Source organism: Manacus candei, unplaced genomic scaffold (genome assembly GCF_025592945.1).
Source record: "Manacus candei isolate 608988 ecotype Guabito, Panama unplaced genomic scaffold, ASM2559294v1 h1tg000021l, whole genome shotgun sequence".
Lineage (NCBI taxonomy): Eukaryota > Metazoa > Chordata > Aves > Passeriformes > Pipridae > Manacus > Manacus candei.
In genome coordinates this window covers 1336554-1353542 of record NW_026138069.1, presented here as the reverse complement: position 1 = coordinate 1353542, position 16989 = coordinate 1336554, and the positions used below count along the sequence as shown (strand labels likewise).

The window sequence follows — 16989 nt, the reverse complement described above, 5'->3', positions numbered from 1 at the left end:
GATCTGCATGTTGTTTCCGTCTGCTGGGAAATGGAAGAAAAACCACACAAAATTAAAAACTAATGAAAGGAAATATTTCATCTATTCTGCTGGTTCTTTTCCTCTTTGCATGCAAAAAACTGACTTGATTTTATCTGGGAATCTAACATGTAATGGGCTTCCTCTTACCATTCATGTTTCCTGTTTACAGTGTGTATCTGTGGATGAGCTCTGTAGCCAGCTTGGCATCATGTTTCTGTTGCTTTTTCTAGCTAGCAGATGGATTTGATACCAGATCACTGCATTTACAATGGCTGAGGTCCAGACTGGGTCTGGTGTCACAGGAGCCCGTTTTGTTTGACTGCAGCATTGCCGAAAACATTAGTTATGGAGACAACAGTAGGGTGGTTAGTCAGGAGGAAATTGAAGAAGCAGCTAAGGCAGCAAATATTCATGCCTTCATTGAAAAACTGCCAGAGGTAAGAGACAGTGATTTTTTTCTTCACAGTGTGATAACCAGATTTTTGGAATGATATGGAGAAATATATGTAGTGCTCACTTACATAGATAAATTAACAATGCACACTTTTGTTTCCCTTAATAAGAAAAAGTATAGAATTTATGTTTTAAAATGTCAGTGTCTTTCAAGCTTAAAACCCTTTTTAGTTTGTTCAAAAAAAAAAAAAAAAGAAAAAGCCTATATTTCCAGAATGTAGTGGTAGACAAAGCAGAATATTTGAGGGGGACACCATAATTTTTTTTATATATTTTTCCTTTGACAGCAGAAACTTGTCAAGTTACTCTGAGAAAAACATCTTATTTTTCTAAAATAATTTAGTAAAATGAAGTGGTCTATTTCTAATTGAAGGGACATGCACAGGAGCATTTCTTGATAAATTCAAAGAGGCAATAAATCAGAAGTGAATGACATGACATTTGACCTTCATGCCTGCCAAGAATTTGGCTCTAACAAGGAAAAATGCTTTGATAGTTTGTTTTCACTGTAGCTCTGTGTATCTGAAAATTATGTAATCATGCTGAAAAATATTTTGTTTTCATTGTGACTAATGATGTTTAGGATTCTTTATTCACAAGCAATGCAAGATCAAGTTCTTCATGTATATAGTAAGCATTAAATCTCCAGTTACTCTTATTATAATATGCTCTGTGGACACCTCAGTACTGTATCACTGCTAGTACCATTCAAGATATATGCCAGTTTTTGGAGGAATAAATTTTCAGACTGTGTATAAATGTGTGGCTGTATATATAACTGCTCATACTAGAGATGTTTATAAAGTCCTAGCTTTACTAAAACCACTTGCACTAACCCTTTCTTTCAAGATGGAAATAACTAATAACTTATAGCCAAGCATAAAATTTTACTTTTCTAATCTTCCTTCTGTAAGAGTATTCACAGGTGATCTTTTCTATTTTTCAACATACAGAAATATAATACCCGGGTGGGTGATAAAGGAACACAGCTTTCTGGAGGTCAGAAACAAAGAATAGCAATTGCTCGTGCTCTGGTTCGTAATCCTGCTGTTCTGCTTCTGGATGAAGCTACCTCTGCTCTTGACACAGAAAGTGAAAAGGTGAGTAATGATTATTTTGTAAAATGTTTGTCTGTGCACATGGCTAGCTGATTTCTGTAGAATGAAATTAATGCAAACATGTTACAAATGCTCAACTGTGAAATAACAGGGCAGATGTGTCATGGTAGCTTTTCCACCTGAAAGTTGTGAACTACACTAGGAAGTTGTGCACATCTACTAAATAAAGTAGAAAAAACACCATGTGGAGCTGATTCTCCTCAGTTGTCTTCCTATTAGCTGTATTTGATGGTAAATATTGAATTTGTGTTCCAAGTGATGCTAGATGACCGAGAACCCACTTCTCTGTGTCTCATGCTTGTTTGATCAGGCTCACTGACCCTAGTGAGAAACCCTGTTGAGTTAGGGTCTCCTGTATGCGCTGACTTGTGTATCTGTGGGAGATATATTCAAGTGATAACACAGAGTGAGAATCAAATGTAGTTCCCATGACAAGTTAAGACTTTCCAGATGCTAACAGCATTCTCATGATATCTGTATGCAGATTGTCCAGAAAGCTCTGGATAATGCCCGCCAAGGTCGAACCTGCATCGTCATTGCTCATCGCCTGTCAACCGTGCAGACAGCAGACATCATCGTGGTGATCCAGAACGGCAGGGTGGTTGAGCAGGGCACCCACAGCCAGTTACTAGCAAAGGAAGGACACTACTATGCCCTTGTAAATGCACAAGTCTCTAATTAGTGCTACTTACAGAGGGTTTAAATTTATTTTTTTTTATGGGAAGACATGTAAAGCTGTGCAGAGGATTAACATTGGCTGTGCCTGTGCTGATGGAGCAGGGACTGTGTGTTGCAGCCTGGTTGTTGCATCCAGTATAGACCTTGATCCATGCACCCAGGGGGATGAGCAGTGCATGCTCACAGAAGGTTCACAGGGCAATCCTAGAGGCTGAATGTGCTGAGCAGCTTGGGATGTCATGAGATTTGGAAGGAGCCAGATCTGAATTAGTCTCACCCGCACCACAGCTGAGGTGGGCACCCTGCTCTCGCTGTCCTCCCAAACCCTGGCCCATGCCAGCTGCCATGGACCAAGGCGATATCAGTGTGATAGTGATTAAACAGCAAGCTGATGCTTGTGCTTGCCCTTTTCTTCACCAGCCAGATACAGTTATGAAGTCATCTGAAGTTAAAGGTGACTGTCAATTCTTACTGACAACTGAGATTCCAAATAAAAGCATTTGTATTAAATTTAAAGAGAGGGGGGTGGATATGTGGGTTTGTGGGTTTTTTCCTTGCTTTAGGCCACATTTCTGGTATTACTGTACTTCACACATTTCTCGGAGATTCAGTATTGTATTTCAGACAATAATTGTAATAGTTACAAGCTTTCCATATCAAGATAAACTGATATAAAAGATACCATTGTTTTGCTGAGTATTTTTCAAATGCTTACTCAACAAATAACTTTTCTTAAAAAAAAAAAGTGGTTTTCAATCTGCGATCTTTTATTTTGAATAGACATGGTACTTAGGGACATGATTTAGGGGTTTTTACAGTGTCAGGTTAAGAGTTGGACTTGACAATGTAAAGGGTCTCTGACAATCTAAATGATTCTCTGAATAATTTTAAAGATTGTTTGAGGTGTTGGCAAAACCAGTTTACCCATGTGCTTTAATAATTGGTTATTCCTCAGGGTGCTGCAATACATCCTTTAACAGTTGAAGAATATATACTGTGTAGTCAGAGTGACTCAGCAGCTGGGATTTTTTGGCTGGTTAAACCCAATTGCAGCATTTTAATTTTCCAAGGCTTTGCACATGGCTTTGGGTTAGGATTTATGGCCTGGAGCAACCTGCAGTACTTTATAATTTCCAGATTGCAGCAAACAAAACTTACAGTAATTGCTATCTCCTTTCTTCATTTCTATTATTTTCCAGCATCAGGGTCTGTGAGGGGAATAAAACACTCAAAAGAAAAACAAATTCTGATCTCAGGTTTGCCAAAATAAATATAGTTGCTCTCCCTCACAGTTTTTCTCAGGGACTGTTTCAAGAGGAGTTTTCATTCATTCAGACACCCCTCTCATGTGATTTCTTCAATTTCTTGTGATAGGCAGATACTACAGAACTGCCACCCTTATAACATTCCCAATTATCTAACGTGGGCTCCAATTAAATCCCTTTTCCCTGTTTTGTTTCTGCACTGGAGTTGAAATTACAAGCAGTAGATTTTGATTCTCAGTTTTGAAAATAAAAAAGGGAAGTAACTTCAACATACACTGTATCCACTGCTTTCCTTAGCAGTGGGTGATTTTTGCCCATTCCCTCTCTCAGGCCACCTGCTGCAGCAGTGCCAAGTGGACAGGCGTCCGTGGTGGTCCTGCACCAGGGAGATGGTTCCCTTTCATGGTACCAAAATTGCTCCCTGCTCGTGGTGACCTCCAGGCAGAATAAGAACTGTCAAACCAGTTTACAGCTCTTAGGCACCTTGAGGATCTGTGGACTGTTCTAGGATCCCTAAGGATCAGGCTGGATGTTACTCATGGAGGTTGAGGCCCAGTAAGATCCTCAGAGTGGGGAGCTGTTTCCATTGTGTATTACTGGGAAGCTCCAAAAGAATGGAAAGTGGTAATGAGAAAGAGAATTGGGCGAAAATCACCCAGGAACGCACTTGTCATGCAATGGTCATGTGTTGTCCACGTGCTGGGCCCACCTGTGGCAGCAGGGCCAAGGAGATGGGCATCTGCCCTGGCCCCACACCAGGGAGAGAGTTCTCTCTCATGGTGCCAAAGATATTACCTGTTCATGGTGACCCTGAAGGCAGAATGAGAACTTTTGGAGAAATAAAGTAATTTTGTACTTTTTTGGGTAGATGTATATATGAATAACAAATCTTTGTAATATTGCAATTCATTATGATCCGTCACAGTAACGAGTAAGATGAAGTAAAAAAGAAATAAATTTAAATATATAAATAGAGGAGATAAAAGTCACTAGGCTCTGTAACATAATGAGTCCTCTAATGTCAGGAGCTAGTTAATAGAGCATCTCTGTGGAAAATACTGTGTTCACATCCATGCAGATAATGGAGACAAATCCAGAACATGCTTCCTTCCCCCCTGGTTGGAATTATTTACTAGCTCTGGGGCAAGAGGAGAGAGGAAATATGCACTATTTGACCTGGACTGCTGGAAGAGCTGCAGTATGGTCAGCCTAGAAAAATAAGTTCTGTGAACTGTGTTTCCCCCTGTTTGCCATTTCAGAGGTCAGCATTACCTACCATGGGAAAAAAAAGTGACTACACTTGCATCCCTTTTGGCATGTTCATCTCACTTGCTTACACAGAGCATTCTCATGCTGCAGTAGCAGGACAGCCTCAGTGTCTGGACAGCTCTGTTATGTTAAAGGTCGTTCCTCATGGAAGGGCAGGTATGGGTTTTGGCTGGAGCCAGAAGGAGCATGATGGAAGGAGCGTGTGTGCACTGCTGTGGGCTGCAGCAGTCGTGTGGGGAGAGAGCTGTGCTGCAGAAATGTCCTGTGCTCGGATGTGATTAAGAAGCGGAAATAGAAAACACAACTGAAGTAAATGGTGTTGATTTACCAAAGTTCACAAGTGAGGTGTTATGTAACATACAAACATATTTTACTGATTTATCTCAATGCAAACAATACTAAAAGCCATTCATATCACAGTCCTGTTTAAAAGATCAGCTGCCAACCTGAGAAAAAGTACCAGACAGAAACAAGTCCTGCCCAACACAACAGTGTGAGCAAGGAAACAACAAAATCCCCAATACCTGCCCTGACAGAAAAGCTTATGAGGACACATTTTAAAAGCAGAGGATTTGTTGGCCCCACCAAGTAAACACTCCGTTGTTTTCTTCCAAATGCCTCACGAATGCCTTTTCTGAAGTCTTCACTCTCTTTTCTGGGATGTCATATTTTAATAATTCCATAGGAGGCTTAGATCAGTGCTGAAATTAAGCAAATGTCTAAGCTAGGTGCTTCTTGTCTGATCACGAACGAGGTTTTTGGTGTTCCTTGGCAAGAACGGGCTAATGTGTTCTCTTCACCCCTGTCCTTGTGGTAGGCATTTTAGAGGTGAGGTCCACAGCAACACCAGCAGTGACCCACATATTGTGGGCACATTTGGAGAATTCCAGCCCTGGCTTGTGCAGGATTAGGGGAGGCTTTTAACTCTGACACCTGAGGTATATGGCAGCACAGAACAAATATTTTGGCAAAAGCATGTGATTATAAACATTTCCTGGTTCCAGCCAGGACAGGGGGAATTTTTGCAGTAGCCAGGAAGGGGCATGGCCAGAATCCAGAGGTTATTCTATACCACTTCATGTCATTGATGGGGGTGGGAGAGGGGAGTCTCTTCTGAAGAGAAGGGGTTCCTACCAGTCAAGTAAACATTAAAGGGGGAATGCACCACCACATCCTGGTTCCGAGCCAGAGGGAGCGGTTGGGTGGCACCGATTCAGAACCAGAGGGAGTGGTCATGGTGGTGTGACTGCAGGCATGTCAGGTCGGGCTCTTCAGTGAGCAACATACGCATCCTAATAAAGAGGGTATTTAATAATGCTGTCTCTATGGCAAGTAGGAAAACTTTCATTAAAATTGCAGTTCACAATCCTTGTACTTTTAGTAATTATCTTCTTCTTTTGAAAAGAGAGGAGAAAAGAACAATTGGAGTTTTTTAGGGTCAGCTGAAATGCCAGTACATCAATGTGTACCTGGATTAGATTTACGAGTTTCATTAAAATTTAAAGAGTTTGCAAAATTCCACTTAACAATCTATGGCAGACAATACCTACTCAGTCCTCTTTTGGCTACCATCACTGCACATTGTACTGCTGAATTTTCACTTATGAGTTTGCAAGTGGCAATTTTAATGGTTGGTAATTTCACCTAATTCGTAAGGGAAATGTTAAGAAAATATGTGGGATTGTTCAGGTCTGCTCACCTGACATTGCTGGAGGGTTGGAAGTGAAACTGTTCTGCTGGACTGTGGCTGTTCTAGGAAAATGGCTGCACTGTAACACCGATTAAAAAGTCTAGCCAGGTCTTGTTCTGCTAGATCCTACCATATGAATATCAGTAGGACAGATGATAATCACTAGCTGGAGTGGAGTTTGAATTTCAAAGGTTAAATATATTCTCTGGATGAGGCTTATGTCTCCCTTTCCTTGAAGAAGCATTTTGTCATAGCAATGCTCCAGCTCTGCCTGCATTTAGGGCTCACCTGCTGCCTGCTACCATGAGCATTCTGCCCAGGGAACTTGTCTTTTCTAAGGAGAAACAAACAGCCTACCTAAAGGCGACCTGCAAGACAGCAGAGAGGGACTTTTTACAAAGACTGCAGTGATAGGACAAAGGTTGATGACTTTGAGCTGAAAGAATAGATTCAGCTGAGATAATAGGGAGAAAATTACTGTGAGGGTGGTGAGGCACTGGCATGGATTGCCCAGGGAAGTTGTGGACGCCCCATCCCTGGAAGTGTTCAAGGCCAGGTTGGATGGGGCTTTGGGCAACCTGGTCTGTGGAAGGTGTCTCTGCCCATGGTAGGGAGATTGAGACTAGGTGATCTTTCAGGTCCCTTCCAACCCTAACTATTCTGTGATTCCATGAAGAGCAGAAGAGTTCATACAATTTACCTGGAGATGTGGTTTTGTCTTTCTGAAGCAGGAAATATAGTGGCAGCTTTTCCAAGGTATTTCCAAGCTCTTCTGTTTGAAAATGGACTTGTATAATACTGGAGAAATGTGGCTTGGCAGTCACTACAACTGTATCCAAACTGTAAATGAACTGGACAAGACAGTGGATGAAAGTCAGTACATTACTTGACCTCTTTCTGTGTATCCATGCTGCTGTATGTAGGACAAACTAAACTTCAGTAACACACATCTTCTCCATGTCTGACACATTAAGGTGTTTCTAAGATAATCAACACAGTAAAGAAGAGAAACAGTTAGGCAACAAGGTCACAAACAGCATATTTGTAGTTTCTTCTTGTAAAATGTTCTTGAGGAGCTTATTTTGTTAAGTCCTGATCCCTAGCTACTTGTAAAGGACTTGTAGTTTTCCATGCAAAGGTAGAATAATCCAGTTGCCTTGCTATTCTTTATCACCGTTCAGCTGCCCTATAACAAGCCTCACTGCAGATTGTCCATTGCCCTGACATTTTCCAGGGTTACAGCTCTCCCTGACTGTTCTCTTCCAGTTGCCTGGACTGCTTTTCCTCCTCAAACACCTTCCCTAGCACACACAGCAGATGCTGCACCACATGATCTGAGGCAAAACGGCTGACAGAGATGAGAAGAAAAGTGCCAAAAGCAATAGCAATGCAAAAGGATTACTTCCTAAAATTATCAAAAATTTCTCACCAGAAGACTGGTCATTGCACTCAGTAAATTAATCATTTACACTGGATTGCTTCCATCTGCCTCTGTGCTGTGCTTTGTCATCCAGACTGCAGGCAGCTCCTATCTACCCAAGACCCTAACAGTTATCTCATTTCAGCATTTATTTCCTACCTGGCTCATCAACGGTTACGTCCAGAAACTGTTTTCTGAAGCATGTCTTTCCATCTGGAAGTAATAATTTGCTGTGCCCTTAGGGAAGCGCACACATCCTCTGGAATTATCCCCAGCCTGCCCAGTGACATCAGTATCACATGCTCCAAAGCAAACTCACTAACCCTTCCTGTAATTCTCCTGAAGATGCCAATCTTTGCTGAATGCGTTCACAGAAAGATGTTTTAAAGTCATGTTAGCTCAACAAACAGATTTTGTGGACTTCTTTGAATTGACCAATATATTTTTCCTTGCACTGCTGTTTCCATAGGAGTAACATTCTCATTTCTTTCTAATCCTTATGAACATCATCTGTTACTACTGCCCTCTCTCTCCTACCTTGTCCAAAGCAAAACCACCTTGCAGTCAATCACCCTTTTGTTGTGGTCCTTGAGGTTTGAAAGAATGACCTGAATACGGCTATTTTTGTGGAAATTATTGTTCAAGTTCACGCATGATTACAAAAATATATCCTCAGTTGGTCCACCACAGATAGCATTCCTGGAAAATGCACATGATATTCTACCAAGAGGGAAACAAGGGGGAAAGAAGAACTGCTGTGGGACACTTACCACTTAACTGCAGACATTTGGGTCTAAAGCAATCAATCAGATTGCCTTTAAAATGCTCTAGGACACAACTCATCTGTTTCCAAATGCCTGTCAGAGCAGAAAGTGGACTACGCCGGGGAAGAGCTTATTTCTTACCATAGATTTAAATAAGAAGTCTCAGTTTCCAGTCAGATTATACATTTACATTAGGTGAAAGGAGTTCCACTCTGAATATTTGATCTTTTTTTATAGAGATTGCTAGGTTAACTTATCAGTCCTGCAAATGATTTTTGGAGATCCTGACTAGAAAGGCACTGGGGAGCCCACCCTTGCAGACAAGGAGTTCTCAAGAAAGAGGAAGAGCCTATGAAGCAAAGGAGGGTGAAGTTTCTTCATCTAGGTATTAGCAGTGCAAGTTATGGAGTGAAGGAAAAACATTAAGGAAACAGAAAATATTTATCCTGAATGTGCAGAAGAGAAAAGAAAGGTACAGATTGCATCCAAAATGGCTTACAATAATGAGTGAATTAGGAGAATCCGGTGGTTTTTTTCACTCTTGGATGATCATGAGGGGAATTTTAAACTAAGAGTTAATATCTTCAGGAATCAAAATAAATTATGGCTCTGACATTCCCATACAATGCCTGTTTTTTGTGACATCACACTAAAAACGGTAAGTAGAGTTCCCATTTTCACATCTGTTATTCGTATGAACATACACCTGGCAATGCAGTGTGTGTGTTGCTTCAGAGGAAACTCAACCAAACAACTATCACTTTATGTAACACTAATATTCTTGGTTATAAAACAACTACATGTGTTTTATTTACTGCAAATGAAGTGTATATCAGCAACACTGAATACGAAAACAAAATTTTAATGGGTTACTTTTATGATGCTAGAGCAATGTGAAGAGATATCTGTAATGTGACTTACTTCTTAATATTCAGTAACATAGTTTTAGTTGGAATAAATAGGATTCCCAATAAAGACTTAAATGTCTATTTTCTTCAATTTCTTTTTTCACATGTACTTTGAGATCTGGAACAACTTTTTCCATGTATTTATGCCAATTCTTTTGGGGCTCCTTCAGTGTTATGTTTTAATGCATTCTTTCTCTCTTTTTTTTTTAGGGTATATCTTAGTGCCTTGTTGTAATTATTTTACACTCATAAACTTAGATGTACTGTGTGACAGTGTATTTTGATTCTGATAAATTTTTCTGCATCCACCACCAATATTTAATCTTTGCATCACTTCTTAACTGTTTCTCACAAATTAACACATGTGCTTTTTCTCAGAGGAAAATGTCTAATCTGCCTCATTTATAGAACAGAGGAGAGCATAAATTTTGAATATATAAATGAGAGCATACTTAAATGGATATATACTTATATATTTATAAAATATATATTAGTGTATGTTTAGATACATTAGAGATTGCTTCATGATAAGAAGCTTGAAAAGAATCTAAGCAAAAAATTGAATGAATCATGAGAAAATTCCATTTGCTTTCAGCATTTTAGTTCCATTTTGCAGAGTCAAAAGTAGCTTTTTCTTCTGACATTCATCATGATGCAATCTCTCTTTTCAGCTTAGTCGGACACTTAAGCCCTCACTTGACTCACAGACTGCACATGTCCACATGAAGTCAGTTACTCATACATATTTATTCTGTTTGTCAGTAGATAAACCTTTGTTCGTTTTTATGTCTAGGCCTTCTAGCCATACCTCCAGGGAAAGCCATTAAACTCCTTGCACTTGAAAAGCTCAGACAGCTCAGGCTATGAAAGCAGCAGCAGGTCTGTCTGGACCCCACAAGCTGCCCCCCGGCTTCCATAAGAGATGTTACTAAAAGCTACACAACTCAAACCAGCTTCTCTGAAAATGCTTACAGCAAAATTAAACCTTTCCTCATCTCACTACTTTACCAGAGGCTTCCTTTCTTCCACAAAGTACAGTTTCTCTTTGAAGGCCTCAGACCTTCATTCTGCCCCAGCCATCCCACAGTTGCACATCATTCTCAGAAAAACAGAGGCAGTAGTGCCCCACTGCTGCTCAGGACTCCAGTCAGTATTAGGAAGTGCTCAGCACTGAAGGAGCCCAGAAGTGCCACCCACCACAGGCCAACTCCCCCACAATGAGTGTCCTTAAAAACTATCTCAAGCCAACAGCAGCATGGCTTATCCCACCCTAGACGTTATCACATATTTACTGCCAAGCATCAGTCAAGAGCTGTGTTATGTGGTGACATTTAAATGCATTTCACTAAAGTCATCTTTTGCCATGACATTTTTTAGCTTCTTTTCATCTTTATGGGGAGTATAGTACCTCTAAAACTGCATTTTATCCTCTTTCCTGTTAAATACACTCAAACGTAATACCACCAGCAGTGACATATTCACGTAAACATTCACACGTGTTTATATTAAACTTTGCTAACACGTCATATTTAAGCTGAGTCTCAGATTTTTAATTAAAAAACCCAAAAGGAAAAGAAAACAAGCTGTTATGATCAGTTTCTTTAACATTAGAGAGATGCTTCTGCCTGAATTACGGTGCAGAGACAATATACCAAAATAAATACTACATATTTTATTTAACAGTAAATGTAAGGTAGAGAGAGATAGAAAAAATAGGAAAAAGAGAGAAAGGGGGAGAGAAAAAGAGTGACAGAAAGACAGATTAAGTAGAAAAAGTATTACCACTTCATGGATTCTGACAGCGTCCCATGGATCCTCTTCATGTGGTCTTCTCAGTGATGAGAGTCCCACTCTTGTCAAAGTGATGGTTGAAGTCTGGATCTGTTGAAGGAAGCCCAGGGTAGTGAGGAAAAAAGCCAGTGGTGGTGAAGGCAGTCCCATGTGGTGAAGGAAGAAGTCTGTTTTGTGAGAGAAGTCTGCATGATGAAGGAAAAAGCTCGTGTGTGTGAGAAAAGAAGAACATGTGACGAGTGAAGTCTGTGCCATGAGGAAAGAAGCCCAAGTGTGGCTTTCATTGGGTTTGGGCTAGGTGAGAACACCCCTGGTACCACCCCGTGGGGTGGGGAGTCTTACAGTAGGTGATGTAATACTGGATTATGGGATATTTCATGAGTCTTTGACACCTTCTGTAGGAAATAAATAAGATGGTTTTATTACAAGCAGGAGTTTTCATGGCTGCCTCGTGCTGGGGCACTTGGGAGCCATTTTATTTAAAGGACTGGAGAACTAATTTGTGGTCAAGGACTAGTGGACTACTTGTGGTTCTACTTGAAGTTGCTTATTGCTGCTGCCTACTTGCTGCTACATACAGTTCTGCTTGGGGTTACCTGTTGCTCTGCTTATAGTTCTGCCTGCTTACTGCTACTTATTGTTACTTACTGTTCTGTTTGCTTACTGTTACAGTGCCAAGGCAAGCCCAAAGAATGTAAGGTGGTGAGACCAGCCTGGGCTCACTGCCAGGGAACCATGCGGCCAGGGGCAGGGAAACAACCTGACAGATGGATGAGGACAACCAATGGACTGCACCAGAAAGCAAAGATTGCCTTTTAAGGAAGAAAAGAGGGAGGCCTGGCATAGGAGGAACGAGGAAGTGGTTATGCTAATCGAAGGGTCTTAGAAGGGCTCATCCCTCCTATCCACATGTGCTCTCGAACCAGTTCGTGCATCCAGCACGCTGTTAATCAAGTTCTTCTTTTCACTGTATTTGGTCATCTTCTAAATTTTAACTAGAGATATTTCTCACGCTTCTAAGATGTTACAGATACACACAGTGTCCACTATGGCCCGTGAGATGAATATCTTCAGGCTATGCGTGAATTGTCCTCGATGCTTCCCTGCAGGGGAGTTATCACAGGTGAGTCATTTGTGTAAGGACAAAGAAACACTACCCCGCCTCGAAGGATTTGCCTCTTTCCTTATCTTGTTCAACACCCAGCTTGAACCCTGAGCTGTCTGGTGTGCACACCCTCAGCACCTGGGCAATTACTTTACACATTGTCAGCTTGCACTTTTATTGTCTGAGCCATTAGCATTCCAGTCTTTCACACTTGTGGATACATTCTTCTCCTGAGATATCTGAACAATAGTACCACCTTTATCTTGCCTCAAGTTCCCCTCACAGTCCAATTTAGTAAGGCCAGGCTTCTGTAAGACCAAAGCTACAAGCTCACCAAAGGGTTTTACTTTAAAAATATACAAGGTTCCAGCAATATCCACCCTCTGGATTATTAGAAGAGCCTTCAGTTCTTTTAACATCTTAAGAGAGAGCGCAAAGAAGAAAAGCTGCACACATTTTCTCAGGGGGTACTTTTACTGGTAAACTTCAGAAAATAAGGGAACTTGGCAAAAGTTTAAAGGGCAACATACAACCAAAATAAAGCATTCCACAAAGCATTGATTTAGCACATGCTAATACATACAATTTCGCAAAATCCAGTCCATCCGGTCCTAAATTACTCAAAATATTAAGAGATTAGGAGAAGAAGTAATGAAAGAGAGAGAAAATGAGAAAATTATAGCTGCCACCAGAGTCCTGTGAGAGTCCAGCTTCCATGTGTCCAGGTGGCAGGGTTTGAACAAAGACTGAAAGCACATGTTGCTGCTTTTATTTGCTTTGGCCCCCCTATGGTCACACCCCCTGCACCCAGGCAGGACTTCAGATGTGCTAGCCAATCTGAGGCTGATTTAGGGGCTCTGAGGTGTGGTTGGGCAGTGCTCCAGGTGTCCAGTGACTGACAGCTGTCCTGGGGATGCCCCAGGACACTTGCAGGGTCTGGGGTTTGGGATAGGGCATTACCTGACCTGTGTGAAATTCGACCTCTCCCTCCTCCTCCCCCACTCCCCACCTTGAGTTGGTCCGAGCCAATAATTCATAGAATAATCCAGTGTCTCACAGCTTTGGTGAGCAGTTGCTTCTTTACACAGTTTGCTACAGTGGACAAAAGTCCTTCAGTGATTTTAACAATATTTAAGCCATATATCATTTCAGTGTCTCACACAGGCTTTGATAATTTTTTTTAATGTTGTTAATACAACAGGTTCTGTTATTTGATTACAAGTGATTTATAAATAGCAGTACACTGTTAAAAACTATCTATTGCATTATATATATATATATATATATTTTAGCCCAGTAATTCTGTTTTCCCCAAAATTTGATGGAATTTCCTTCACCTCCACTATTTCTTCTCATATTGCCCCAGATTTTAACCAATGTCTCAGTTGCAGATGCTGCAATGGAGAAAGAAACTAGGGTACCCTGGTGTTTCCATCCTTCACTAAAACTAGCAAGACCTCACTTAGTGAGACCATATTACTTGAAATAATGTTTCCCTGGAAAGAGAGGCATACAAAAAGTGGCTTGCTGTCTTTCATTTATTGAGGGGGAGAGATAAAAATGTCCGGATCAACTGTAAGAACTAGAAAGGTTTGGGAACTTTCAATATTGAGATGCAGTTACTGCGTGTAACCCTAGTTTGATGGCAAGTCAAAGTCAGATGGGGCTTTACTCTAATTGTTACCATATTTATTATTTGGACAATTGCCTCTAAAACATACCAGCCTCTTTCTGATGAGACAAGGAGAATCCTGTTCCCAAATGAGATCAGTCTAGCAAAAAATAAAACAGGAAAAACCCCCAAACCTTTAAACACTTGAAGTACATGGTTAGCTGAATATACACAAGCAAAAATGTCTCCAAATCTTTATTCAGGACTCTGCACTATTTTAACCTTCAAAAAACTTGGCAACCATTAAAGGTTGAACTGAGTGATAGTCAGATGTGGGTGTTTTCTGGAAATATTTCATGAGGCTCAAGGCGTAAATTCTGTTCTACAAGGACATTAGCCATCTGTCTTTCATGTGGCCTTCCTTCTTTAAACTCATCACATTCTCTTGTCCTATCTTATTCCAGAATAAATGGCAAACCTGTCAAGAGAGGGGGAGGTATTTCCCAAAGTTGTTTATGAAATGACTAGCACCTCCAGCTTCAGTCCTGCCTGAACACTTTCAAGCACATGAAATACAATAATGTCTCAAACACATGAAAAGGGTAAGCAAACTCCAGAATTGGTGAGTAATGCTACAAAAAACTACCGAAAAGCAGAGAAGTTCTGTTTGGTATGGCTGCTTTCTAGGTGATTAGTAGTAGAGATTTAAAAAGGTCCTTCTTTTCTAAGAAGCCTCGTTGCGCTCCGTTCACAAGATGGGATTTTCTTCATCCAGCAACAGCCAGGATAAGCAATCTACCCATCCAGTTCCAAGTTTTGAAGTAAGAGGGTCTGCCATACCACACCAAAGCTTTGAGGAGACTACAGGCTGTGTCTGCAGGAGCAGTTACTTTGTTAGACACACTGGGATCAGTGCCAGGATGTGGATCAGAAGGTTTCCAAAACTCACTCAGTGTCTTACCTGACATCATTAATTCTCCCATGGTAATTTCTTCACTAACAAATTGCAATTGCAAAGACATTGCAAAGACATTCTCTCCCAAAATGTTTTGGGGGAAGCCAGAGTGAAAATGCAACTACTAAAAAATCATTGCATCTAAGCCAAATATTTTGAATATTTTGTTCAAGCGAAAACTGATTTATTTCTGTTTTTAAAATTCTTGATTTAAAAAAATTTATGCAAGTAAAATGTGCTGGTTATTCTCTGCAGCACATTACATAGAGCCATCTCACCCCCTGAGTGAGACTGCTCTGTCCCCAGGTGTGCCTGTCTCATCGAGGGAAAAGGGCTTGGCTTAATAACGTGGGCTGGGGCCACAACATCTAAAGCTGGCAGCGGGAAGAGCTTGTGCAATTTGCAGAGCCCTTCTTGTCAGGCAGAGCCATAGAGCATCTCGCACCCTGATGATCACCCTACCTACACTTACCAAGTTGCTCAGGCAGGATGGGAAAGAAAGTTTTATGGAAAGTGGATGGACATAGATGTGTGGAAGAGGAAAGGGAGGACAATGACAGGAAGCCACAGCTTCTGGTCCCCTGTGCTTTGTCTGGTGCTGCCCTGACCTCCGGCCGTGACAGCTCACAGCCACTGCCCATCCTCAACATGCCTCTCCCAGTGCTTGCTGATTTTGTCATGATGAGGATGTGTGTGCCACTCTGCACCTGCCCAGCACAGCCAGCACCTGCACCCTCCCAGAGAATCCTTTGCAGTGCTCTCTCAAATGGGACACCCCTTCCGGTCCCTTCTCCCACAGGAGACCACTGCAGTCCAGGGCTACTGGCAGTACCCTGTGTGGGCCTTCTAAGCAAGCCTTGCCCTTCTGATGCTCTCTCTTATGGGACAAATTGGGTCTGGAGGAGGAAAAGTTTCCATCCTATGTTTCCATCCCTATTTGATTTGATTACCTGATCTTAACATTTTTACTATTAAAAAAAAAAAAATACAAAAGAACCACCCAACTTCCAAGTATTAAAAAAACCCCACCTTTCCTCTTTCTTTAATATAGGCTTACAAAACTCTCAGTGTTTTTTAATGCTTCAACAGACAGTCATATATTTTTAAGTCACCATAAATTAATATGCTTTTAGCCAAAATAGGTCTTGAGTAATGTTTTCATGAGAAATTCTCTGGATCCCCAATGCAGGAAATGTCTGAGATTCCTGAAGAAGATCAGTATTAGCAGAGCAAGGTGATGATACTCAGTCTGCATCTCCAACTTTTGTTATTGGGATGACAAAGGTTTCAAGGCAGCTTAAGTTTGAGGTATTCTGGCTTTTGATGTAAGTTTAGTAGCTCACATGCTCCAAGAATTAAATTCTAATAATTTGCCAGAAGGGTTTTTTATTTAGGGCAGAGAAAAGAGGAATTGGAAATAACAACCCTGACTTAAATCCTCATCTATTTTTCCTTTTTTTTTTTTTTTATTTTTAAGTATATACCTTGCAAGTTGCAGATATGATATGATATGATATGATGATGTGACATGATAGGGGGAGGAGAGAAAATTACAATAAAAAAAGTACAGGAGAACAAAACCTTCTCTCCCCTTGGACATTTTCATATAATTTACAAAGCAAATTCCTCAGGTCAGAGTCTCATCCATGGGGATTTTCCACTTTCCCACTCCTGAGGAGCACAGAGGCAATTGCACATCAGTACACACTGACCCCCACAGAGAACAGAACTGTCAGATAAGATTGCTTTCATTCCCCTCAAGCTCCCACAAAGGTACTCAGTGCGCAGACCAGTGTTTGTATTACACTGTGAAGGGAAAGATTTCAGCCAAAAGAAGCTGGCAGCCATGGCTTTTTAATGAACCGTGTGCTGACAGGCCTGGTTGTGAGCTGTTACAGATGTGCACTGGATAGTCTAATGAGATGCAGGAAATTCAAGAG

At 41.0% G+C, this 16989-nt stretch overlaps 1 protein-coding gene across 1 annotated transcript in view; it reads left to right on the top strand.

Annotated features, from left to right (window-relative positions):
* The window catches only part of ABCB5 (ATP binding cassette subfamily B member 5), a 35007-nt gene extending 32056 nt beyond the window's left edge, over positions 1-2951 (top strand). The window contains exons 27-29 of the mRNA XM_051785900.1: positions 252-458; positions 1428-1574; positions 2077-2951. Coding sequence (XP_051641860.1) covers positions 252-458; positions 1428-1574; positions 2077-2274 — 552 coding nt within the window. The 3' untranslated portion in view covers positions 2275-2951. The remainder of the gene's footprint in view (positions 1-251; positions 459-1427; positions 1575-2076) is intronic.
* The last annotated feature ends 14038 nt before the right edge of the window (positions 2952-16989 follow it).